We start from the raw sequence: 27,059 nt of genomic DNA on the forward strand, positions 1-27,059 counted from the left end.
ATCTGAACTAATTACCTAAGCAGTACTTCAGTCTGCTTCTTGTGGCAGATGTAGAAATTATTTTCACTTAGAATTTCCCACCCCATTTTACTACATTACTAATCCTTAAAGTGGTCACCACATCCTATTTTTATAAAAATGACAGGCAGGTGGAAATGATCTTTATGTGTACTGAGGTGAAGGAAAGAGCGCATGATATGTGTAGCTTTAAGAAAGTTGAGTTTTATGGCACCTTAAGGATTATGAAATGTATTATAATTAATCATAATTAATTATATTTATTCATGGTCCATTTCATGAGATATAGAGAGCATCACCCATAACATCAAGGAAAATTACTGCATGTACTACCATTTGTTAGCATTATCCAACTTATTTTCACTGAACAAACTAGCCAATATGTATGGAAAAGAATAAATGGATACCAATCTGAAATGTCAGTGATAAAAAAAAGACTCATTGGAAAATGGAACAGGAGATCAATAATAATTCTACTTTTCGGTCCATGAATTTTTCCTGCAATGTTTATTTTATTATAGAACTGCATATCTGTAGGAGCTGGCATTTTAAATAGACACCATAATCAATACAGTATAAATGAAATGCATAAAAACATTTAAATAACACCCAAAGAGTGCATCGTTGCAAAATGTTATAATCAGGTCACAATAGATTTAACAGTTGTGAGCAAATTAGAGCTAAATTGAAATAAACAAGGCTTTCCTGGAACTTCAAAGTGCAGAAATCAATGAGGAAGCAAACAATAGCTCTAGCAAAGGACCGATTTCTGAGCAAGACCATAAAACACAAGACATATGCAGATTCATATGAAAAAGGAAGCAGTCCTTTAGATAAGCCCTAATGTAGAAATCAGCCTACTCCCAAATCGTGCTCTCTCCAGTTACTGTCAGGCTTGAGTGGGATAGATTTAGAAAAAGGGAACATTTACAGCTGGATTGCTCACTTTTATGGAAAAGGTTGAGATGTTATTGTTGCTGTTATTTTATATATGTGTTACTATTGTAATAGTACCAAGAAATAGTATCAAAAACTTTCACAATAATTGTAATTTAATGCAATGAGATTTGCACAGAGCCTAATAAAAATATCATCAACAGAACAGTATACTGGTATTTAAAACAGTGTTCTGAGATAGTATTGGATGTATATACAGCTGCAATCTTCTCAAGCTGATGGTTACCTGAAAGGGCCAGCTAAATAAGAGTCAAACTGTCAAATCCTTCACTAACCTACTAATCAAGTAAAGAGCTTATAATCTTAAAGCCTGTCAAATTTCCACAGAAGCAAAAGGAGGAAAGGAACAGATTATTGGGTCCTTCAAGGTCTGAAACCTGGAGACTACAATTGTGGAATAAGAACCTGAAAAAAGACCCTGCTGAAGCGATCATAAACAATATAATAGCAGAGTTGGAAGGGACGTTGGAGGTCTTCTAGTCCAACCCCCTGCCTAGGCAGGAAACCCTATACCGTTTTCTGCCAAATGGCTATCCAACATCATTCACAACTTCTGGAGGCAAGTTGTTCCACTGATTAATTGTTCTAACTGTCAGGAAATTTCTCCTTAGTTCTAAGTTGCTTCTCTCCTGGATTAGTTTCCGCCCATTGCTTCTTGTTCTACACTTAGGTGCCTTGGAGAATAGCTTGACTCCCTCTTCTTTGTGGCGGCCCCTGAGACATTGGAACACTGCTATCATGTCTCCCCCTAGTCCTTCTTATAAAAACACACAATTGTAGGAAGAAATAAGGGCAGGCAGGTATTGGGGAATTTGTCATTTGAAAGCTCTGGTGAACACCCTGCTGCTGTATTGAGATGTGTGAAAAACGTAGACCAACCTGAATGGCCATGGTATTATAATTTAAGAGATTCTTTTAGGACACCTAAGAAATTATCAAAAATGTACAAAGATACTTTAAGTCACTGTTAGAAATATGAAAAACACAGAGGGATAGATTTCCATTTACCAGTTGTAAAAATGCCAAGAAATTGTTGATACAAATACATACAATGATACAAAGAATGTTAAAGATGAATATGCCAAAACAAAAACAGCCATAACCTTTTTATTGGGAGTTAAGAATAGTCAACTGGAAAAGACTAGTGGAAGATTAGTTGTGTATATGATAACGGCAGCAACATTATTATATGCACAAAGTTGGAATTCCCATAATGGAGGAATGGATCATAAAAATGTCAGAACTAGCGGAAATGGCAAATCTGATCAAGGAGAAAACAACAAGTGCTTTTTTTAAAGACTGGAAAATTTTTATGGACGTCTTCCTAAAAGAAAAAAAAAGAATGAAATGATGATTTATGGGTTTAAAAGATTGAAACAGATGACAATTAAATAAGGGGTTGAAGGGATTTCTGGAACAGGGAAGGGAGATTATAGGTTTGTTAATATCTGTTGAAGAGAAGGTTGGAAGTTATTATATTTCATAACTAGTTTTTCCTTTTCTTGCATTTCCTTTTCTTTAGATTTTCTTTTTTACTTTATGTAAAATCCTTAATATATATGAATAAGTAATTTTAAAAAAGGAACAACCTAAATGGCACTATTCTGATCTAAGATCCGGCAATAGAGAGAGAAATTGTGATCAACTGCCAAGGAATCTATTACAATACTCTGGAAGTGGGACAACTAAGGACATATCAATAATACTGCTCTAAAATTGCTCACTGTATCCTACAAATATTCAACATGTGAACATTAGCAATCTGCCGGTAGAATAAATACATTAGTGCAGTCAGAAGACAGTGAACAGAGGAGACAAATAAGAGGGAAGACTTAATAGAGAAAGGGAAAGATGATCAGACTGAAACATGACAATCTCTATATATTCTACTTGAAGTACTAGATGGACATCCAAGAGAGAAATGCCTGTAAGATGGCCTGTTGCAGTTGAACACGCATTGTCATCAAGGTCTACAAAAGACCAATAAATTGAACATTAGCATAGTAATGATACCGGAAACCCTAATTGTAGATCAGACACCCAAAGGATGAGTGGAGATGATAAAATAGTACTCAAGATTGATTCCTGAAAGGCATTCCCTGTAAGGGGAAATTTCCAAGATTTAAATCTATAGTGCAACATTACAAAACAAGACAGCAAAGGTTCAACACAATCACCACCAATAATGCCAAAGACTCTAACCTTGTGTAACTTAAACAACAGTGTCAGATGGTCAAGTGTTGTCAGATGCTGCCATCAGATTCAAAAAGATAGACATTGATGCAAGATGCTGGGTCCTTGCCAGAAAAATGTTGTTCAAAATTCAAGAAAATGCCATCTCAGTTGAATGGAAAACTACCACTAGTTAATGAACAGTTCACCTGGAATGTGACACAAGACAGGAAAATGGGTTAGAAGAGTATGGTAAAAGAAGCCCTGCATGATTTAGCCTCCAAGACAGGGATAAAGTCAAAAACAAGAGAAGAAATAAAGGGGTTGGGGGAGAAGGACTAGCAAGAGGAAAAGAAAGATCAACATTCACCACTTTATCAGGAAAAATTATCCCAGATCCTCAGGGAACAGTTGTACCTCCCAGCCCAGAAAGCTGTCATATCATGAGTCAGATCTTTGATCTCTGTAGTCCAGTATTGCTGATGCTGACTGGTAAGCATATTAAGCGAGTCAAATGTTCTCAACAGAGCAGCCATTTGATATGGAAGATTTGCAGCAATCTCTTTGCATCATTTGCTCTTCAGGAAAGAACATAACAGGATTCATAAATATAGCATCATTCGTATAACATATCCATGGTCTATATTAGTAGAATTCTATACAGTGGACTAAAAGGAGATATACTCGAGAGACTTCAACAAGTATGTCTTGGGAAATGCTTGATCTAAGAAAATTCTCTGTTTTAATAACTTGAAATCCTCTATAATTTATCTCCATGAGACAGAACAGAGAATTTGGACTGGGTTTTTTTGTCATTAGGAAAAGGATTGAAAATAAACTATCATCACAGTATCCTGAATATAAATATACAGAGAGTTTATATATTCATCTAATGCATCTGAAGCTAATAGGGCGTATGATTGGATGAAGTACCTTACATACATCTCTGAATTAGAGAGATTGACAACAGTGTGTTGATTTGCAAGGTAGACATTGGGGAATTGCCGGCTAGACTGGAGAAAGAAGTCAAGAAAGGGCTTAGCTTGGAATTGTTGCACAGCTATAAAACTGCATAATCATGAACCCCCCCCCCCCCAAATATACATATATATATATGAAGCCGTATCTGGTTATTCCCAGGGGAAGGCAAGCCATCTGGTAAGATTCTTGTAACCTAGAAAGGGAAATAAAGTTACAGCCCAAGGCTATTCACAAGTGGTTCTGGTTGCTTGTGCCTGAGAGTGGTTTCTGGATTAGACACCAATTTTCAACATAACCGTATCTATATATAAAGTAGGAAGGTGAATGATTAGAGATAATCAGCAGGCCTTGGGATGTATGGTAACAGATTTACAGAGTTGGAAGGGACCATGTAGGTCATATGGTCCAACCCCCTGCCCAAGCAGCAGACCCTACACCATTTCTGAAAAAAAATGGCAGTTCAATCTCTTCTTGAAAGCTTCCAGTGATGAATCTAGAATTGCATGAACATGCTTGGGGTAAAACTCGGCTTTTGGTTGTGCTTACATAAACTAACCAGTGGCACGAGTACATTGAGGCTGATTAGTTTGGTCTGCATCTTCTCTACCTTATTAAAAACCATTATATAAAAATCTTGGTTGACCTAAGTCATGAAGAAACTAGAAGTCAGTAGCAGTTGGGTCCATTTAGGGTTGATCAAGGCATATGGAAGATTGCAAATTGCATTGTAAGAATAAAGGGTAAAAAGCATAAGTTAACAATAAAAATAAAAGAAACAAAAATAAATGTTATGTGTCTGTGATACTAATGGAAAGGTTAAGAATACACTCTAGTCAGTCTAATTAAAAACTGGTGTAATCTTGTCAAGCGTGGTTAATTAATATTAACTTGTTTATTTATTGAATATATCACATTTATATCCCAACACAATTGTACACAGACTTTTAGTAGCTTGCAACTTGAAAGAAAAATAACCAAGAAAAATTTATGAAATAAAACTGATAGAATAAAATAGACAAATCTATACCGCCAAAGGCATCAAGCTCCAAATGCTCTATTTGGGAAGCTTTCAGAAGGTGACCAGATTGCATGTGATGAAATGAAGGGATAGATTTAATTAAAAATGAAAGGGCTAAATGTCTATTAGAATATATAGCTTGATATCATATAGGTTGCTGTGGGTGTACATGAAAATAGGAGCCCAAAGGTCAATGATGTTACATGTTATGTTTCAATAATGATAATTTAAAAACTAGATATGAGTTTTTGGAGAAGTTGTGCATTGTTCTAAATTATTACAATGAATGAAAAATGGTCATACAGAAGATATGGAAATTACTTGGAACAGTTACTGGTAAATATAATTGTATTACACCATACTGCCTCAGTATTTCACAAGGGATGATTTAACTATTGTACAGTAAACTACTGCTACCTCCTCCAGCCACACCTATATTTATTTATATTTATATTATGTATATTTATTGTTTTAATATGACTGTACACCGCCCCGAGTCCCTTCTGGGAGAGGGGCGGTCTAGAAATCAAATAAAAGTTTAAAAAGTTTAAAGTTTAAACAAAAGGAAGAAATGAAAGAAGCTGTGAATGAGAAAAAATGTGCATTTTGCTGCAAAAATAAGGAAGAAATAATACCACATCATGTGCATAGAAAGACAGTTGCAAAGAACATAATCAACGCAAGAATTGTTAAGGGTGAAACAGGAAGAGAAGAGAAACCACAGAGCAATTTTCATGGAAATAAAGCTGTTTTGGAAATAGACAAAGAATCTAAGCAAGTTTCCTCCAGCAGAATCAATGAAATTAAAAAATAATAGCGATAAAATTATTTTGGATGAAATGGAAATGCAACACATTTTCCCCATAAGGAATAATGTAGTGAGTCACAAGGCAGCTGACACCAACAAGTTCTATCTTGTTCGTTGAGTACCAAACAAACAAGTACCGGAACAAATATGTTTGTGTCAAAATGCGTTGAGTATCAAATTTGATGAGTTTCAAAGCAGTTGAATACCAAGGTACCATTGTATATACTTGAAGATTATCTCATATGTGGATAAACTGAACCCAATTTTGGGGTGCCTTTTGGTATCCAAAATTCTTAGCTTATCTGCAAGTATATAGAATAGTGGTAATAGGAGAAATGTTAAGACATGAATTTGATTTGCTTATAGATTGACTATTCATTTGTCCAATGTGTGTGTCAGGCCTGCATTTGTGTCTTAACAGTTGGAAGAAAGTTGATACTGAAAAGGTAGCAAGAATGTATACAGTAACTACAAAGAAAGTTAATTTGTTGTGTGGAAAAGTATTTTGACAGATTTCTGACTGAAAGGGAATGAGAGGTAATGACGAACAACATTTGGAAAATGTGGTGTGGCTTTATGCCAGGCAGGAGGAGTACAACACAGATCTTTGCTTGTTAGTAGACCATTCAGGAATGTTTGAATGTTTAACACACGACAAAATGTAAGTTTCTTGCTTTAGAGAAGCGTATGACAAAATAAATAGATTCAATTAAGAAATGCTTTGTGCAATATGAAGGTTGGTTGCTGAATAATAAGAGTGGCGTATGTTGGAAGTCCAGCATGCATGGAAAGAAACAGAATGCTCCATGCAAAGCTCAACATTGAGCAGGGAACAAGATGAGAATTGTTCAATATGATAAGGTGTAAGGAATGCATGTAGCGATGGTAGTGTACTTTGTATGCAGGTGATGTGCTCTGTAGTTCAAATGCTTTATGTTGAATATTAGACAGATTGTACAATCCAATAAGAAGCATGGATCTGAAAAGTTATGTATCAAAGATCAAGATAGTTACGTTTGATCAGAAATATGCATTGAATAATGGCACATTATGCATAAATGGCCCAAAACTGGAGCACACAGATCACTTTGTATACTTTGATGTACTTGGTAAAGATGAGGAATTGGATAAAAAAGCTATGAAGATGTGCAAATACTGGTAGAAAAATAATGCATAATGTGTGGTCCATTGTGAAACATGAACGTTGAAAACTGGCTGTGTCTAAAGGTGGCTTTCTGCTTATTTGTTATATGGAAGTGAGAGTTGGGTCAGAAAAACATTAAAACAGCTTCAGTGTATGGGTAATCCTTGACTTATAACAGTTCGTTTAGCGACCATTCAAAGTTACAACAGCATTTGAGGGGCAGCATGGTGCAGGATAAGAAGGAGGGGGAGGCTGAAGGCTCCTCTGGGGACAGGGAGGAAGAAGCAATATTGAAAAGGCTCAGATCGCAAAAATAAAAATATTTGTAATAAACAGCAATTGGTGATACTCTAGAAAGTGACAAAGGAAAATGAATGAACACATGGTTAACATTACAGATAAGATCTTGTTTTCTGCTTATCTTTTGTATTTTGTTTTTAAGATTGTAAAAACTGTGAGTGCTGGATGGGTTACTAACACCAGTGTGGGAGCTGCCAAAATTTTTTGTATACCCATTTACCTTTCCCCATATATGTGTAAAAACCAATAAATTTTTTTGGGAAAAAAAAACAAAGTTACAACAGCATTGAAAAAGTGACTTATGACCATTTTTCACACTTACGACCATTACGGCATTCCCATGATGACGTGATTAAAATTCAGACGCTTAGGAACTGACTTATATTTATGATGGTTGCAGTTTCCTGGGGTCACATGATGACCTTTTGCGACCTTCTGACAAAGTCAAAGGGGAAGTCAGCTTCACTTAGTAATGTATGACTATGGTAGAAACAAGGATAACTTGCAAGATAGAACAGTATGGAAAGATACACTGAATAATGTTAACAGAAACTAGATTTAGCTGTATGTTTTCCTATTTCATACCGTTAGGTTATATGACTACTATTTCTGAATCTCTTTCTTCCTTTGCATAACATTGTTTACTCCAAAAACAAATAGCATAAAAGATACACATATATCTAGCACTAGAAATAGCACTTAGACAGTGCTGGGATTCAAAAAATGTTTACTACCAGTTCTGTGGGTGGGGCTTTGTGGGCGGGGCTTTGTGGGCGTGGCAGGGGAAGGATACTGCAAAATCCCTATTGGCACCCTACTCTCAAAACTTCCGCTACCGTTCTCCAGAACCTGTTAGAACTGGCTGAATACCACCTCTGCACTTGGACATATATACCGCTTCATAGTACTTTTACAGCCTCTCTAAACAGTTTACAGAGCCAGCCTATTGCCCCAACAATCTGGGTCCTCATTTTACTGACCTCGGAAGGATGGAAGGCTGAGTCAACCTTCTGCCCATCAGAATCAAACTCTGGCAGTGAGCAGAGCTCGCCTGCAGTACTGCATTCTTGACCACTGTGTCACCATGGCTCCTTAAAGAATTGAAAGTAGATGGAACTTTTTGCAAAGAATAATAGCTGGAGAAGTTGCCCACTATGTTCCCTCTAAGCTGCACGGGTGCGCGGATGCGCAGGTGGCAACAAAACACAGCGCAGCAGTTTCCAACTGCCGCGCAGGGATCTTTAGCATGATGGACAAGCTGCAGGCGGCTAGGAGGCTTCTATCAGCTGGGCCGGGATATTATAGTGCCTGGACACACACAGAGGAAGGCGGGCCTTTGGCCAACAGAAATGTGGCTGCCTAGGGTTATGATTGGGCTCCCTCCGCTGGCGCGTGGCTGATTGACAGGGAGGCCATTCCCTCCTGGATCAAAGTTATTGAGGGGGGGGGGAGCAGCGGCAACAGCAAACTCTCCGCGGGACGTGCGGAGCATGCTTCCGTCTCAGTTTGTCGGCTAAGTCCCCATGGCTGGGCTCCCCGCTGTTGGCTCCACTTCCGAGATGTGGGTGTGTGGGAGTTGCTCGCCACGCAAGCAAATGGAAGCCCACGCCAGGTGGGCACATGTCTGAATCCAGCCTCTGCGTTCGGAGCATTGGGGCTCGAGGTTTTTTTTCGCAGGAAGGGGGAGTCCAGCTGGTGCTCCGTGGATTTTATTTGATTTTATTGCTCGAAAAGAAAAAGAAAACAGGCTTCTTGCTCTGCCTAGACCAGAAACTCAAAATCCGGAAAATTAACCTTGTTTAGGAAAGTTTTGCGCTGATGGAAAAATAGTGTATTCCAGTGAAAGTTTTTCCTCCTTTTCCTTGTTTGCTTTTTTGGCCTCTATTCCTTCTCCTCTTTTCTTACTTCCTTTTTTCTTTCCTTCCTTCCTTCTTCCTTCCTTTCTTCTTTCTCTTTCTCTCTCTTTTTTCTGCCTCTTTTTCTTATCCTCCCTCCCTCCTCTCACCTTTCTTTTTCTCTTTCTCCTCTTTCCTTTTTTGTCTCTCTGTCTCTCTCTGTGTGTATGTGTGTTTGTGTGTGTGTGTGTCTCCCTTCCTTCCTTCCTCCACCTCCCTCCTCTCCCCTCTTTGTTTGTTTCTTTATGTGCCCCAATTGCTAATCTACATCAATTGGTAATTTATTCATAACTTGCTAATATCACTGCAGACTTGGATAGTAAGGGGGAAAGCATAAAGCATATAAAGTAATTCATAGTATGGAAAATGTGGATAGAGGGAAGTTTTGGTCCTTTTCCCATAGAGAGTCATCCATTGAACTTGAATACAAGTAGTCCTCAACTTACAACAGTTCACTTAATGACTAAAGTCACATCAGCACTGAAAAAAGTGACTTACGGCTGTTCTTCACACTTATGATCATTGCAGCATCCCCATGGCCACATGATCAAAATTTGGATCTTTTGCAACTGCCTCATATTTTTGATGGTTGCAGTGTCCTGGGGTCACCTTTTGCAACCTTCTGCCAAGCAAAGTCAGTAGGAAAGTCAGATTGATTTAACAACCAGGTTACTGATTTAACCGCAGTGATTCACTTAACTGTATGTAGCAAGAAAGGTTGTAAAATGGGGCAAAACTCACTTAACAAATGTCTCACTTAGCAATAGAAACTTTGGGCTCAATTAGGGTCGTAGATTGAGGACTACCTGTATAGGGAGATTTCTTTACTTAATGTATATTTACATGGTAGAATTGAGTTTCAAATAACACTGATTTTGTTGTCGGGTGACATCTATGAAAAAAATTCAGATGCTCAGGCATGAAAATGTGCTGCTCAAATACTATACTTTTCCGCTCACACTGAAAAAAAATTAGAGGGAACATTGGTTGCCCCAGAGCCATCTTTCCTTACATCCGTCCCCATCGCTCCTCCAAGAATACGCAGAAGTAATGTGAAACTTATTTCTAGGAAGATAAGACTCAACAGCCCTGGTTAAAAAAGCAGCTTTCCAATCTTGTGATTCCAAGGTGCAAGTGTATTATTTTCGTAGAACATGCTTTTAGGCGCTGAGCCTGCTTTTATCACTTAGCTGTCTTCTACCATCCATTATCTGCTGTCTACTCCTGTTAGTAGTGACTCTCCAAAGAAGCAGAGAAAGGCCTTTCTCAGCTAAGCTATCCTTTTAGCTGGAGATACTAAGATGTAACCTTGGGATCTTCTGAAGAAAGATCCTGCCCTGTATCATTGAACTTCCGTTAACTTTTCAAATGTCATTCAATCTGTAGGCCAGCAGAAGGATCAAGGAGGCGACGAGATCTTGGGAGAGTTGCTAATAGCACCATGGTGGCTCCAACCACGCTGGGCTTGCTAAACATGTCCACGACAACACCGGAGGTCCCAGAGGAACAGAAGCCTTTTCAGATGTTGGTTTTCAAGGAGTCAGTAGTCATCTCCAACTTACAACACTTCACAGGGTACCGGATTGAGATCCAAGCCTGTAACCGTGAAGCTCCAACAGTATGCAGCGTTGCAGCCTACGTCAGTGCCAGGACCATGCCAGAAGGTGAGAAAGCATTTCCCAACTGGGTCCTATCTAATCAGCATGTTTACAAGACAAAGCACGAAGCAGGCTTGCTAATTTGCACTGATTGGCTTTTTCCCCTCTCCTTCTGTTCTTTATCTATTAGCCAAAGCAGATGACATTGTTGGACCTGTGACTCATGTGTTAATAGACAAAAACATAGTCCACTTAAAGTGGCAGGAGCCAAAAGCGCCAAATGGCCTGATCATCCTCTATGAAGTAAACTATGGACGCCTTGGAGACTCAGAGGTGAACCTTCAGCCCTTTGCTCTTCTTTCCTTGGGTGCTTTTGTATAACATTTTAGGAAGAAGGGGGATTGAGGTCTAGTGGACTTTTCCTCGTGAAACAGCTCTCTTTCTCTGTGTCTATGTTACTGTGAAAGACAGAAATTGGTGAATGTCGACTTTCACCGGTGAATGTCAACACATACCAAATACGTAGGGTTAGGGTTAGAGTTAGGGTTAGGTATTTAGTGTAAGTCATAAATAAGGGTATTTAGCAAATATTTCGGACATACACCAAGCGACTATGTGAATGTTGAAACCCTAACCCTAACCCTAACCCTAACCCTACGTATTTGGTATGTGTTGACATTCACCGGTGAATGTCGACATTCACCAGATTTCTGTCTTTCACTGTAACATCTATGTGTATAAGAGAGAAAGAGCATGCACACTCATCTCTTAGTTCTAACTGTACCTGACCCCAGCCCTGAGAAATTAGAACTCTGTTGTGGGATGAGTTGTACTGCACATCATTACTTATTCATCCTGCATTACACGACTGCCCACAGTTTCTTTGTTGGGATGCGCAGAACACATTTCCCACATGTAGCTCTTCTTTAGTTCATGTGGCACCTCTCTTGGGCAAGAGAACACCCAATTGTCTCTCTCCTACCCTTTAGGAACAACGCTCTTGTGTGTCTCGTCGACGGTTCTCCAATGACCAGGGCTTCAGGCTGCAAGGGCTGCAACCTGGCAACTACAGTGTGCGCATCCGAGCTACTTCCTTGGCTGGAAATGGGTCCTGGACAGAACCCATCTACTTTTACATTTCTGATTATTGTAAGATCCAAATTTCTTGGCGCGCTGAGTTTCTAATTACTTGTTGGGTGGGGGAGATAGCAGGAGCATGAAGAAATGGCTGGGCCTCATCCCTGCCTCCAGTGCGTTGTGCCTTCTCGTGTCCTATCCTATGAGAGAACGTGGCCACCAGGAAAGATTAGCTCTGACATCAGACTAATCTTCAGAAATAGTTGTATTGGAGGTTATGAAACACGGACTGGGAGGAAAGTCCAAGATCCTGTCTTACATTGTACTATACACTTTATTTCTTTTTTAACTCTAGTGAATGCTCCCACCAATCTTGTAGCCATCATTGTTCCAATCATTTTCGCTGTCTTTTTAATCATGTTTATTGGAGGAGCTTACGCCTTTGTTAAAAAAAGGTAAGTGTGTCTTGGCTGTCTTTTCAGAAAAATATCATCCTTTAACAATGCATTGAGATACAAATCAACTGACTATCCATAACAGACTTAGTTAAATTTAATCTGTACTTAGTTGCTGCTGACAGGAAAATATGCATGCGTGAATAGCTTCTTCCCTCTCATCAGTAATAATTTTGTTGGTATGTTTGATTTCTTGTTTTTTAAACATATTGGTTATACATTCTTCTTTATTATGTCGAAAACTCTACCTCCCTTCTGGTGTTGGGTCTATGATTCCAAACCGCTAAATTTCATCTGGATTCTAAAAATTATTAATCTATGGGCTTTGGAATGTTTCCTATGACTGGCATGGTAGCCTTCTGTTTTAAATATAATTATTGGTTGTTGTTTTTTCTCCTAATCCCTATATTACTGTTGAAACAGCTGCTTTGCCAGTAGCAAATGTTTCATGATAAATGGTCTTACTTCCCTCCTTTTTCAGGCAAACAGAAGGACCAACAGGACCACTCTATGCATCTTCTAATCCAGAGTATCTCAGTGCCAGTGACGGTGAGAGGCAGCTTGGTTTTGACTGTTGACTTTTTCCCCCCAGAGGTTGTGACCAAATGTTTCAACATTTTGAAAAAGTTGTTGTTCCCCATAAGTTGTATTTCGTATTTAAGTACAATGACAGTAAGTGGGAACCTAAGATAATTTGTGATAGCACTTGATGTTCTTCACTATTTACTTTAAAGAATGGAAAGTGAGGTGTCCCGTGGAGTCCCACAGATTCGGTCCTAAGACTGGTAGTTTCCGACATTTCATTAATGGTTTGGATGAAGAGCTGAAAATTTCTCAGCAAAATTTACATATGGAATAAAACTATTGGGATATGTTTTTTTTTTAGTAAAAGCAGCAACAAAATTCAAAACGCTGGATTGGTTGAAGAAATGTGCTAAAAGTGACAGTGAAAATTAAGAGGGACAAATGCAAAATTATTTATTGTATCTAGAAAACAGAAATCCAATCCCCAATTGTAAGACTGGGGGATACTTGGCTTGGTAAAAGCTTATGTGAAGGGGGAAGGACTTGATTGGTTGGAAAGGACTCGATAGCCTACAAGTCCTTTCCAACTCTGATTCTGCCTTGTGAAAAAATGATTAAAGGGTCAGAGAAGGGCTTATAAAGTCACCATAGAAGGAAATTTGGCTAGGAAGCACATACAGTCTTCTAAGTAAATGGAAGTTGCTGTGTAAAGGAAACTCTTTACTTTTTTTGTACCGAAAAAGTGACCAGAAAACCAGGAGATTTTTGAATTCTAATCTCACCTTAGATGTGAAAAACAGTTGGGTGACTTTGAGTCAGTCATTCTCTCAGCCCAGCTCACCTTACTAGGTGGTGGTTGTTGTGGGGGGGAAAGTAGGAAGAATGAATATTAGGTATGTTAGCTGCTTTGAGCTATTTATCAAAAATAATTTAATAAAGGGATAAAAACGAAATAGATATATAAATGGAAACTGATTAAAATATAGGAGAAAGGAAGGAAAAATTAATAGCCTTCAGTTCCTGTAGAATTTACCTGTCTGGAAGTCTTAGTTGTAATGAAGACAGTTTTACAGGACGATAATAGTCATTTCTGGTTGTTCAACCTTCTTTAGGATATAGCAATGTGAGAAAAATAATTGTAACTTATCATGGGAAATTCTTGCCCTAAGGGAAAACTTGCTTTAGTTCGGAAGAGGTTTGGGCCTAGCCCAATTGTGGGGTTCCGATCTACCTTCTTATCTGGGTTTGAGATTAGCCAGTTTTGTGTATATTGATCCTTTCTCCGCTTCTCCCTCTACCCCGTAAACTACAGTTTACATCCCTGATGAATGGGAGGTCCCACGGGAGAAAATTGCCCTCCTGCAAGAGTTGGGACAAGGCTCCTTTGGCATGGTGTATGAGGGAATTGCCAAAGACATTGTGAAAGGCGAGCCAGAGACACGAGTAGCAGTCAAGACAGTAAACGAATCTGCCAGCCTGCGTGAGCGTATCGAGTTCCTCAACGAAGCTTCTGTGATGAAAGGTTTCAGCTGCCACCACGTGGTAAGAGGGGGAGGCTGCTGCTACTTGCTGGCACATGTTTATGGTTTGGGGGAGGGAGGCCTGTCCTATTCAGTTTGCATGGAGAATAAGTCTTTGCATCTTTATCATAACTTCTTAATTTGGGGGGGGGATTTTCTCAGTATGAACTATGAAGACATAGATGATGCAATGAGGTTTTTATCATAACTTCCTAATTTTTGAGGGGTGGGATTTTCTCAATATGAACTATGAAGGCATAGATGATGCAATGAGGTTTTGGTTAGAATAAGAAATGTCTTTGGAACTGCTGTAGTTATAGGATAAAGCATATACTTTGTGTTGAGAGGGCGTGTTACGCTGAGCCTGACAACTCGGTGTGCAAGGGGGTGAGCTCCTGTTCCTGCCTCAGCTCCTGCTGGCCTAGAAGTTTGAAAGCATGCAAATGCAAGTAGATAAATATGTTCCCCTTTGGTGGGAAGGTAACTGCCTTCCATGCGCCTTGGCGTACAATCATGCTGGTCACATAACCACAGAAATATATTTTTTTGAATACAGTTTTTTACTTTTTGTTCTCTATATATACATTCACATAATTATTATCCTTTTTTTTACATACATTTGTCATTCCATTTATAGAATTGTAATATTCCATTTGGGTTGTTTTGTTTACCATCCCTCGCTTATTTTGACACCACCTTCTTCTCCTGTCCTTTTCTCCCTCCCTCCCTTCTCTACTTCCTTCCTTCCTCTTTTCCCTTCCTTCTTCCCTTACCTCTCCCCTCCTCCTCTCTTCCTCTTCCCCTTCCTACCTTCTCTCCTTCTCCCTTCCATCTTCCTCTCCTCCTCTCTATCTTCCTTCCCTCCTCTTCTTCTCATCTCTTCTTCTCTCTTCCTTTCTCTCCCTCCTTCCCTTCTCTACTTCCTCCTTCCTCCTTTCCCTTCCTTCTTCCCTTACCTCTCCCCTACTTCTCTCTACCCCTTCCCCTTCCTACCCTCTCTCCTTCTCTCCTTCACCCTTCCATCTTCCTCTCCTCACCTTCTCTCTTCCTTCCCTCCTTTCCCTCTCATTTCCTCTCTTCCTTTCTTTTTCTATTGCTGCAGGTGTCTCTTCCAGCTCTTAATTTATATTTTCTTGGGGTGGTATTTCCGCAAACCCAAAAACCTTTATATATCATTTCTTGTTTTAAAAAAAAGAATATTTTTCTTTTTTGGTCAGACAAAGACAAACAACACATAACACATAGAACCTTCTTCAATCACGTACAGCATGTTGTTTGGTTGTAAAGATTTTGTGCATCACTTCCATAGTCCTCATTTTCAAATGTATGTAAGATCACAAATTATCAACTCATTTCAAACAAATTCTCATATCAATCCAATATATTATATAAAAATATTATAATTATTAAACATTCATTTGACTATAAATTGCTTTAACATCCTTTTGTATGAAACATCCTAAGTTTGAAGTAAAACTATATAATAGCATTCCATTTAATCCTCCTAAACATTCCATAAAATCCTCATCCAATAACATTTCATCTTTCTAACATATTCTAAATAAAAATTGATTATATTTAATAACAAATACTTTTAAATCTCATCTCATAGTCCTCATTTGCAGTTTATATAAAATTTCATATCCTCAAACTAGTACCTATATATGTATTATTATCATTATTACGCATTTATATGACTATATATAATACTCTAAATTTAACTAAATTTGACTTAATTTTTATTATAAACTTTCCCTACATCAACTTGTATCTTTCCAGTAGTAGTGCAGTTTTATATCTCGTGTCATTTGTGGAATTAATATTCTGTGTCAGCCTCTGCTTTGCTGCTTGCTTTCGGCTGCCATTGAAACGGGGAGGGGGGGAGATAATATGGTATTTGGGAGGGGAAGCTTAAGCACAGGAGTGAATGAAGAAGGGAGTGGTTTTCTCACCATCTACTGCGCATGCTGCAGATAGTGGAATTGCTGCCAAGGCCAACCGTCCAGCATACCAACCTGATGATGGGTTTTGAAGCTGCAGCCCACATGACACCTGTGGGGTGTCCGGATTGGACTGGGTATTGGGGTTACTAGGGGGAGGGAGTTGGGTCACATATTGATATCTATGATTACGTGCGCTTTTGCCTCAGATCTTGCTTTGCTAGCTGCTTTCTACTCATAACCAGTAAAAGTACTCTTAATTCTGAAAAACGGAGTTGAGTGGTTTCTTTCATCTGATGGAGGCTGCCCTGACATTCTGGTTGTCTTCTTAGTGGGTCTTTTATGGACTTCTTTTCACAGCTTGTTGCTCATTGTATATCTTATGAGCAGTCGAAACCCTCCGTCTGTTCCTTTCATCAACTTATCTGGTTACTACCGATGTTTCAGTCAAGATTTTTCTCCTTACTTCCATCAAATTTTCTCTTTTATCTTCTTCTCTACTTTGAGGTCTGAGGTTCCCTTTTTCCTTCAATTTTTGGAATTCTGTCCTCAACTTTCTTCCTTTGATAAATGTCCTCAATTTTTCCATCTCTTTTTGCTGTTCTTTGTGCTGCATCATCCATTCTCATCTCAATTTTCTCTGTTATTACTAATATTTTATGAATTTTAAACATAATCATTTGCAATCTTAGTGTTTCTTTTTCATGTTGTGCCATCCTTCCAACTTATAAACACTGCCACTATAGCATTCAAGGCTTTTATTGTATTCCAAACAAGTTCATTATAGTCTTTCAGGTCAAGGCTTTGTCTTCACTGCAGTCCAACTACTAATAGAAACTCCAAAAGAGCACCTGTGTAAACAATCCATGCTCTTTCCACTATCACTCTCAATAAACAAACTGAAAGGCTTTGAAGTATAACTCTAATGATCAAAGAGAAGAGAGAGAAAAACAATGTTTCCAAGCCTCCAGCTTAAAGTGGCAGTGTTACTTTTTTTCTCTCTGCTGTTACAGCCCTCTTTAAATAGCAGACTTACGGAGAAAAATTCTTAATAAAAAAACCCCAATCCAATCAAACTTTGTAAAAAAAAAAAAAAATTTTTAATCCACAAGTATATATAGAAAAAATAAAGAAGAAAAAGTAGAAGAAGAAAAACAGCCTTCCAATTTAAAAAATAGGAAACATTTGCAGAACCTCCATTTGTAAAAAGAGAAATTTAAAAAAGGATAACACACTAGGTTTAATATAACTTAATTTTGCCACTTGTTTTCTTTTGTCTTCAATTTTAATTTAGTTTTAATTTTCTTTGGGTAGTCTCTTTTCATAATAAAATTTCCTCACCAATCCGACATACTTTCTCTTCCGTTTTCTTTCCATTCTGGAGCTGTCCCAACTTTAGCAGCTTCAGGGTTGGGTTTCTGTCATCGGAAAAAAGAGCTTCACCTGGATCAATCAGGGACTTTGTGGTGTCCCTGAGATCAGCAGGACATACTCTCTCTATCAACGTCTTTCGGAATGGTTTAGGTCCAAAAGGACCATCCAGTGGCAGAAATATCGACTGCGATCTTGGAGCTCCAAGATCGCACGTCGTATCGTCACGATGTCAGCTCACTCCCCAACCACAGAAATATCTTCAGACAATGCTGGCTCCTTCAGCTAAGAAACAAAGATGAGCACCACCCCTGGATTTGGAAACAACTGGGCTGGGGAAATCTTTATCTTTTGTGTTGAGAAGGTTCTTGGTGAAATTATTTAAAACCACAGCAAGGAAGGAAACACTCCAGAATGCTTTGAACTTTGGAGAATTGCAACAATGCCAACATAGAAAGGACCAATGGGTTTATTTTCTTCAACAATAACAAAAGTCCTCTTTGGTTTTGAAACACATTACAAGATTCTCTTTTACTCTTGGAACATTATATCTCCTCCTCCTCCTCCTCCTCCTCTTCTTCTTCATACTTCTGTTGTTACCGCTCACTCATAACATGACTCTGGCCAGCTAAACAATTATTATCCTATGGGTGACTAAGAAAAATAGATGCAGCCACAGCACTAAGAGAGGTTTATTAGGCAGCCTGGGCCATTATCCGGATAGAAGAACCAGATCTTTATTATGTTGCAAAAGGCCATCAGTGGCCAGTCAGGGCCACCTACATTTCTGGAAATAGGCTGCTTCATAGGGTAGGCACCATGGCAGAGGAGCCATTTCTGGATCCCTTTAGATGACATGGTTTAATACAAGACATCTGAAGCCTGCCTTCCTGTCAGACAATGTGCCACAAGCAGAAATAATAATGGAAATAGGCAGTCCCACAAATGACCTGTGCTATGAAATTATTTATAGGTAAATACCAGCACATTGAATTGTCCTAGAATCCCATTGGAATCTAATGCAACTCACTAAGTGTGTCTTAAAATGGGCCTTTCTTCTTACTTCTTTCATTAGGTTCGTCTCTTAGGTGTAGTATCAAAAGGGCAACCAACACTAGTAGTTATGGAGCTGATGGCACATGGAGACATGAAAAGCTATTTGAGGTCTTTACGGCCAGATGCAGAGGTAAGAGTTTGGCGTGACTGATTCGTGGACAGAAATGAGGAAATGGGAAAGATGAAAAGGAGATTGGGTTTGTATCCCAATGGCTAATAATTGTTTTGGCTCGACTTTCAGAATAACCCTGGGCGTCCCCCTCCAACTCTCCAAGAGATGATTCAAATGGCTGGTGAGATTGCTGATGGCATGGCTTATCTGAATGCCAAGAAATTCGTCCATAGAGATTTGGCAGCACGAAACTGTATGGTGGCTGAAGATTTCACAGTCAAAATCGGAGGTATGGTCACCTTGCAGAATGCTCAGATTCTTATGGAAATAAGGGATTGATTTTGGGTGGTTGTTAATTGGATTTGGTAGGATTAGTGAATCGGTGAATTAATAACAGTTCCAGGGCAACTTGCAGCTAATGGCTCCGATAAAATTCCTGATAGGAATTCAACATCTTTCCCATGTTACTGCTTGAAGCTGTAGCTGTTTTCCAAATTAATATCTGAGTACAACATTCTTTTTTCTTCAGACTTTGGCATGACCAGAGATATCTATGAGACAGATTATTACCGCAAAGGAGGAAAGGGTTTGCTGCCTGTGCGCTGGATGGCTCCAGAGTCATTGAAGGATGGTGTCTTCACAGCCTGTTCAGATGTGTGGTAAGAAGATACCTGTTGCTTCAAGTCGGTCAGCAGGTCCTAATCCTGTTGCTATCCTCTCTCTTTGGACTAGCTGCTTGACTTTAACTAGAGTAGAAAAAACAAGAGAGGCATTGATACCTGCCTGTGATCAAGCTGACACAAGGGGACTACATTCTTCTTGTTTACTTGCCCTCCTTTCAGCAGTTCTGTGGGTGGCACGAAGAATCTCTTCAGTATCTTGCATTCCTTCCTTCCTCTTTCCTGCAGGTCTTTTGGCGTTGTCCTTTGGGAGATCAGCAGTTTAGCAGAGCAGCCTTACCAAGGACTCTCCAATGAGCAGGTCCTCAAGTTTGTCATGGATGGAGGTTGCCTCGAATGGCCAGAAAACTGTGCAGAGAGACTGTAAGTATCGGGAGTCAAAGTCTGTTTTTGCAAAAATATAAAGGCTAAGGAACTGCGCATAGTGGACTGTAGTCTAATGCGTAGCTGCAGAAAGCTTTGGGGGTGTGTAGGAATGATCTTGGGAGATAGGACTCAACCAAACAGATAAAAGGTAATTTAGCCCACAACAGGAATGTGAGCAGGGCCAGCGGCTCAGAAGAAACCCTCCCTAGTTTCTTCAGCTGTAAAGGGGGCGGAAGAAGAAATGTACTTTTAGGTTATTTTTCCAATCCAAGTGAGAAAAGGTTATGTGCAGATTCCTCCTCTGCAACGCGAGCGTTCAATAGAGAGAGAAAAAGAAACCTCCACTCCAGTGAGGAAACCTTTTATCTTTTAATTGGGGCTGGAAGCAAGAGCCTGAATGTATTTGTTGGAGAAAACCTTAACCTAGTTTCTTTGCAATTCCAGCCACAACCTCATGCAGATGTGTTGGCAGTACAATCCCAAGATGCGCCCCACCTTCATCGAGATCATTGAAATGCTGAAGGAGGATCTCCACCTGACTTTCCGAGAAGTCTCATTTTTCTACAGTGAGGAGAATAAGCCACCGGAGACCGAAGAGTATGAGCTGGACTTTGAAAACATGGAGAGCATCCCTCTTGACCCGGCCTCTTACTCTCAGCGGGATGAGATCCTCGGGCGGGACAATGGACCCTCTCTAGGGTTCAAAGGAAACTATGAAGAGCACATCCCTTACACTCACATGAATGGTGGCAAGAAGAATGGCCGTATCCTCTCCATGCCTCACTCAAGCCCATCCTAATAGCCCCCTTGGCTTTCCCTCATGATACAAATCTCAGGACTTGCAGTATTGCTGGTACAGCATTTGAGACACACCGACTCACTTTCTATTCAGATTTTTAATCATCAAAAAGCAGAATGACCATTTGGGAATAGGGGAAGGGTGTCTTCTTGTGTGTGTTCTGTTCTCTTCTTCTTCTTTTTTGGTGCAACAATTCACTTGCTGTCAGCGGACTTTTATCTGTGAAACAAATGGACAATTCTGTGGCTGCTGATCTCCTTCGTGCAACTCTTGATTTTGAGAATGGAAGTGATTCCACACGACGACACGTCAGAAAAGAGAACTCCTGTCTGCCCTTGTTCTGAGCAGAGGAACTGGGGGTTCTCTCTACTACTGCAGGAAAGGGAGCCTTGGACTGGATCTTTCCCAAGCAGAGCCTGAAGCTCTTCTCTTCTGCCAGCCTCTCTGGAGAGCCTCTTTCGGGATTTTAGCATTTAAAAAAAAAAAAAAAAGACTGAAGGATCTTCAGGATGTGTGTGGAATATGGTCTGTCTTTTTTCCTTTGATTTGACCAACAGCTGCTGCTTTTCTTCTTAATGGATTAACTAACTAGTACGTGTGCCCTGAATGTGTATGTGTGTGCGTATGGAGGTAGAGGTGAAAATGGATAAGTCCTTTTGTACATAATAGTTTTATTATCTAACCACAGAGGTGAGAGGGTGTCCCTGTCCTTCCCGCCTGGCCCAAATTCCTCTTGACACGAATGAATTTTAAATACATTATTTTTATACTGAAGAACTCTTTGGGGGGATTGCATCTCCTCTGCCATTCAGCAAAACGAGGTAGCCAAAGTGGTAGCCAATATTCTGTTTAGGGTTTTGTGAGACATTGCAAGACTAAACAAGGCAACACAAGCCAAATTCTCTCCCCTGCCTCTTACCGACCTGCCTCATGACTCTAGAGCTCTGTCTGGTTAGCATTAAGTGTATATGTTTGTTGTGACATATTTAAATCATAGATAGTGACCCACCATATAAATTATTGACACCTTCCTCGATCTTGTTTGTTTGTTTGTTTGTTTAGCTTTTGCCCTGTGAAGGGGAAAAGAGGAGGAGCTTGCTTGTTTGGTCTTTAAGGGGCCTTAAGTGTGTAAGTGCTAGGAGATATAGTGCACAAACCTGTACTTTAATATTCAAATAATAGAGTGACATGTGCACATTAATTTTTAAAAATATTTCACAAACCCACCGTTATATGAATTCTGAAACAGTTGGTCACCAATGGTGAAAATCAAGCCTTAGCAGCTCTGACGGAGGTCTCTTAGCTCTGAAAGTTACGTGGAGCCTGCCTACATTTTACTGGTCTCTGTTAATCTTCCTCTTCCCAATTTGTGGGGGTCGTTTCAGTATGTGGCCTAACCAGAGAAAAGCTACATCATCTCTCAACTAGAAAATGCTCTAGCTAAGGGAGGGAAAAAGGAATCAGAACCAGCTCCTTCTTGCTCGCAAAGTGATCATGTAAATTGAGCTCTGGAACCTCCACACTCAGCCTTTTGAGTCAGTGGTTGTGTTCTTCCCCTTGGCTTTCTCCTGCCATTTCTGCTTAGTAAGCACAGTGTATGATGGGGCCAGAGAGTAAATATCCAGTGGCACACTGTCTGTCCCCAGTTTACTTGCACACCTTTGCATAAAATGAACAGAAGCAACGCAGGTGCCTTCCTCAGATCTGCACTCAAGCTTCTGTGGAAGAACTGTGTGGAAGAAAGTAGATTTTCCGAGGTTTATCCATCAGTGGTCAACCAATGCCCGAGTTGGTAACCTCCAAGGAAAGGAAGCCTTGTTGGTCCCAAAACAATAGATGCTCAGCAATTAACTTCTGGAGAATATGTGGGGCTTGGAGGGTCTGTACTGTAGTCCATTGGGAATTTCTCTTGCCCACTTTTAAAATCCTGTAGGCCCAAAGACTGCTAGAAAATGAATTTTTAAAAGGGAAGCAGAGGAGGATGGCATATTTGTAAAGTTTACTGGTTAGAAAGGATGTATTCTTTCTACATGTGTGGCAATGCCATCTTCGTTTGTTTCTCCATCAGTGAAGATTATGTATTTCAGTCCCCATCAGTATAGATTATGTGTTTGTAAGTACTCCTCTCTAGGTTATGAAGTTCAGAAGAAGCTTCTGAATTTAGTTTTCGGATGGTGTCTCCCTAATCTCCACTGCACTTTAACCTTTTTGTTGCCTGCCCAGGCCTTCCCCCCAGTTTGCCCCATAAGTATGTGGGCTCTGTCTTAAATCATTTATATCTCTGAAGTTCCAACTTCACATTTCAAGTGCTCTTCAGTGCAAGATGAATCTGTTCGTCTGTTGGAAAAGGACCTCACCAGAAGCTTTCTTTATCTTTAGTTTTCCTGCGTTTTACATAAGCTTTTAATTTTTTTTCTCCTTATAATGTGAATTTTTATGAAAAATTAAAACACCAAAAGGATCGTGTTATCATTATATTTTTTAAAAAGCAAATTTTAGGAGTTTGGGTTTCAATCTATGTTAAGACCTTAAACTCTTGAACTTGTCAGTGTTCTGAACCCAAGCCTTGAAGGCTAGAGGAGATGGTGTGTAGCTCTTCTTATATTTTAGTCCCATCTGTTTCCCCAATTAGTTGGCATGAAAGAACAAGGATGGTCTCCAGGGATTTTCTCCTTTTCACTTCCCTCTTTCTTCCCGAAGTGCTTCTAGATATTTTTTTTGGGGGGGGGGGGGGGGGGGAGAAGCAAAACAATGTTCTCCTGACATTTGGGAGTGATCATCTCACCTACACAATTGCTTTATTGACTTTGGGGGCTGGGGGTGGGGTGGGGTGATGAGAAATTAAAAACAGATGAGTTGTCTTAAAATCCTAAAACAAGCATTTCTAGAAAACGTTTATATATCCCACTGGATATCCTTACCCGGAGGAGTCTGAACTAGCATCCCTGTGATTTGAGAACATGAACCATGCCAGTGCTTTGAGTCTTTGAGGGAGGAGAGCACGAGCAGATTCAACCATCCCCCGAAGAGGATTTCTGCTCTTCTTGTAGGCATAGCAAAAAGGTTGCCTTAGAAGCCAGTCAACTTCTTCCCAGTTTATGTGTGTATATGATCACAGAACACAGTTTTTGATTGTTGGGTTTTTATATATATATATCTATTAAAAAAAGCCTCTTGTTTTAAAATAAAGGATCAACATGTGCCATGGTTTTGAAAAAAAAAAATAGAGACTATACTCACTTGATTTATTTTTTCAGTGCTTTCATATAAGAGCCGAGCAGTGATATGTACAGAGAGTATCTTTGAATATAAAAGTGAAAATTTGCTGTGTGTAAAATATTAAACAATTAACTGTTTATATTAAAAAAATAAATAAATTCTGAATAAATTATCCAAGGATATATCTAACAGATGACTCCTTTTGTCCTTTTTGTTCACTGGCATCTATTCTTTTTGTTTTGTTAGTTGCAAAGTTGTGTCCAACCCATCGCAGCCCCATGGACAAAGCTCCTCCAGGCCTTCCTGTCCTCTACCATCCTCTGGAGTTCATTTAAGCTCATGCCGACTGCTTTGGTGACTCCATCCAGCCACCTCATTTTCTGTCATCCCCTTCTTCTTTTGCCCTCAATCTTTCCCAGCATTAGGCTCTTCTCCAGTGACTCCTTCCTTCTCATTAGGTGGTCAGAGTATTTGAGTTTCCTCTTCAGGGCCTGGCCTTCTAAAGAGCAGTCAGGGTTGATCTCCTCTAGGACTGACCGGTTTGATTGCCATGCAGTCCAAGGGACTCACAGGAGTCTTCTCCAGCACCAGAGTTCAAAGGCCTCCATTCTTTGGCACTCAGCCTTTCTTATGGTCCAATTTTCACAGCCATACATTGCAACTGGGAAAACCATAGCTTTGACTATAGGCACTTTTGTTGGCAGGGTGATGTCTTTGCTTTTTAGTATGCTTTATTCTTTTAAGAGTAGAAAAAGCTGTGTGGAATTTACAGCAATTTCTAGCTGGAGATGTAAAGCATTTTAACCCTAAAGACATTCTCATAGAAGTTCCTTTACATTTGAATATGCTTTCAGGATGTTTCATTTGAAGGCTGGCCAGCATTCTCCACATTCCCCCCATTCATCCCATTTCCTTGCCTTTGTATTTCTTTAAAGATGGTGTAGGAAGGAAATGGGAGGAATTTACCACCACTAAAAGAAAATGGGCTAGGTAACAAAGGGGAAGCAAAAGGTGCTAAAGACAGGTCAGGATGACAAGGAAGGAAGAAAAAAGGTGCTGAAGACAGGTTATTAAGGTCGTATCAGTTTTGGGAAACATACTTGGAGCAAATAAAGTTAAAATTACAAACACAAACTAGCAAACACCTCCTTGCCAATCAAAGAGCAAAGCAGGAATGAAACCATTAACACAGGAATCACGTAAAAGCCAGAATCATTAGCACAAAGCTACAAAAAATATAGCAGACTTTGAAGGTAAAAAGAGTATAAAATATCTAGTCAATCCCAGTTTAGTAGCTAGCCCAGGAACGGTGTCCTTGCTGCTTGTATCTTGCTGCTTGTACCTCCTTCCTGAAAAAACAAAATATCTGGCTTCCACGCAGCTGTTCCGCTCAAATTATTTTTCACGCTTCCCGGCGGGAAATTCAAACCTAGCAAAGGAAGATTTGAAACCTTCCAACAATGGCTTGATGCAAAGTTGAGGCTAGTTATATTTGATTAAAAAAACTTTTTTTTTTGGGGGGGGGGGGTCCTGTTCCCACAGGATTTTGGTATCCCAATCTTCATGGTTTTCTTGGCTAGAGCTGGAAATGTGGCTACTTTGGTTTGTTTAGTTAAAAGGGATCCCTTGGCAATTGTTTTACCCTTGACATCTGATCTGGGGAGTGTGAATTTAGATCAAGAAAACACCCTGTTTTTCATTTCAATGTCATGCCAATTTCTTTGTTGTTAATTTCCTTCCTTGCCCTTAGATGGGTGTCACATAAGATAAAGGTGGCTAAGATGCCATACTTACACTAATGCTAGTGTCCAAACTCATCATAGCATCCAGCCACAAAATTAGTGCGAAATATGACTTGTGAGAAGTGAATGAATCAACCTTGGGAGGAGAGTAAGACGGCAGATGTTGCCCAAGGAAAAAGGAAGTGTTGTGTTTAAAGCTATTGTTCTTCAGTGAGTGTGTGGACTGGCTTTTGCCACCAAGTTTATTTTGAATGCCTGAGGAGAAATAAGTGGTACAGGGAGACTTTCAAGGCGGAGAAGCCATGGGGCAGATATTCTGGGTAAGTGCCACATAAACGTGGTTTTGAACTTTATTTCATAACTAACTTGTTAGAAAACAAACGTTGAAGTCCAGAACTGTTTTTAAAGGAAGATTAAGCAAAGAAAAAAGGAAGTCAGAGACAAAAACATGTCTTGGGCCATAGATGAGATGGTGGCATTTTGTTGCTAGAGCAAAACAACAGCAATGTTGTTGTTTTGAACAGAACTTGAATCTAGGGCTTTTCTGCAATTACATCCTTCAAGTACTTGTTTTTTCTCTCTTTCTGCTTAAATAATTCTGGAAATTTGGAAGCTTCTTCACTTCACTGTGCTACATTCTAATGAAGGCATTATATGACTGGCAGTTCTGATTACATTTCTAATGAACTGGCACTGCTATCTGCATTTTTAAAATGTAAATTACATTAATTATATACCTTGGCTAATGAACTGTTTCAAAGATATGCTTCCAGGAAGAGGAGATCCTGAGGCCATTCATCTTGCTTGTTCTTTGCTTTATGTGTGTTAATAGTTGTAAATGAGAGCCGCTAACCAAACATGTTGCATTTGAAGTTGCAATGGTTGCATAAGAGGCGGAACATAAAAAGAGTGTGCTTAAAATTACTTAATTGCTCTCCCTATGGAAGTTAATTAACTTGGTCTGTTGCAGCAGAGACCTGCTAAGTAGGCCAACGTGGTATAGCAATTAAAGTATTGGCCTAAGACCAAAGAGGCCCAAATTCAAATCCACCCCATCGACTTTGTCATTCTCTGTCTCAGCCCAACCTATTTCACAAGGTGGTGGTTGTAGAAAAAAACTGGAGGATGTACACCACTTTGATCTGGAGAAAAGGCACAACATAAATCTAACACAGGTAACCCTCAACTTAAAGGTAAAGGTTCCCCTCGCACGTATGTGCTAGTTGTTCCTGACTCATCTCTGTTTCAAAGCCAAAGAGACAGCTCTGTCCAAAGACGTCTCTGTGGTCATGTGACTGGCATGACT

The 27,059-nt window shown here is 39.6% G+C and overlaps 1 protein-coding gene across 1 annotated transcript in view; it reads left to right on the forward strand.

Annotated features, from left to right (window-relative positions):
- INSR (insulin receptor) overlaps positions 1-24,200 on the forward strand; it is a 101,777-nt gene extending 77,577 nt beyond the window's left edge. The window contains exons 11-21 of the mRNA XM_081970517.1: positions 10,680-10,957; positions 11,082-11,224; positions 11,881-12,040; positions 12,324-12,423; positions 12,905-12,972; positions 14,261-14,490; positions 18,855-18,965; positions 19,077-19,236; positions 19,477-19,606; positions 19,856-19,990; positions 20,438-24,200. Of these exons, the coding sequence (XP_081826643.1) occupies positions 10,680-10,957; positions 11,082-11,224; positions 11,881-12,040; positions 12,324-12,423; positions 12,905-12,972; positions 14,261-14,490; positions 18,855-18,965; positions 19,077-19,236; positions 19,477-19,606; positions 19,856-19,990; positions 20,438-20,792 (1,870 nt within the window). The 3' untranslated portion in view covers positions 20,793-24,200. The remainder of the gene's footprint in view (positions 1-10,679; positions 10,958-11,081; positions 11,225-11,880; positions 12,041-12,323; positions 12,424-12,904; positions 12,973-14,260; positions 14,491-18,854; positions 18,966-19,076; positions 19,237-19,476; positions 19,607-19,855; positions 19,991-20,437) is intronic.
- The last annotated feature ends 2,859 nt before the right edge of the window (positions 24,201-27,059 follow it).

Source organism: Natrix helvetica (assembly GCF_964273705.1).
Source record: "Natrix helvetica genome assembly, chromosome: 1".
Lineage (NCBI taxonomy): Eukaryota > Metazoa > Chordata > Lepidosauria > Squamata > Natricidae > Natrix > Natrix helvetica.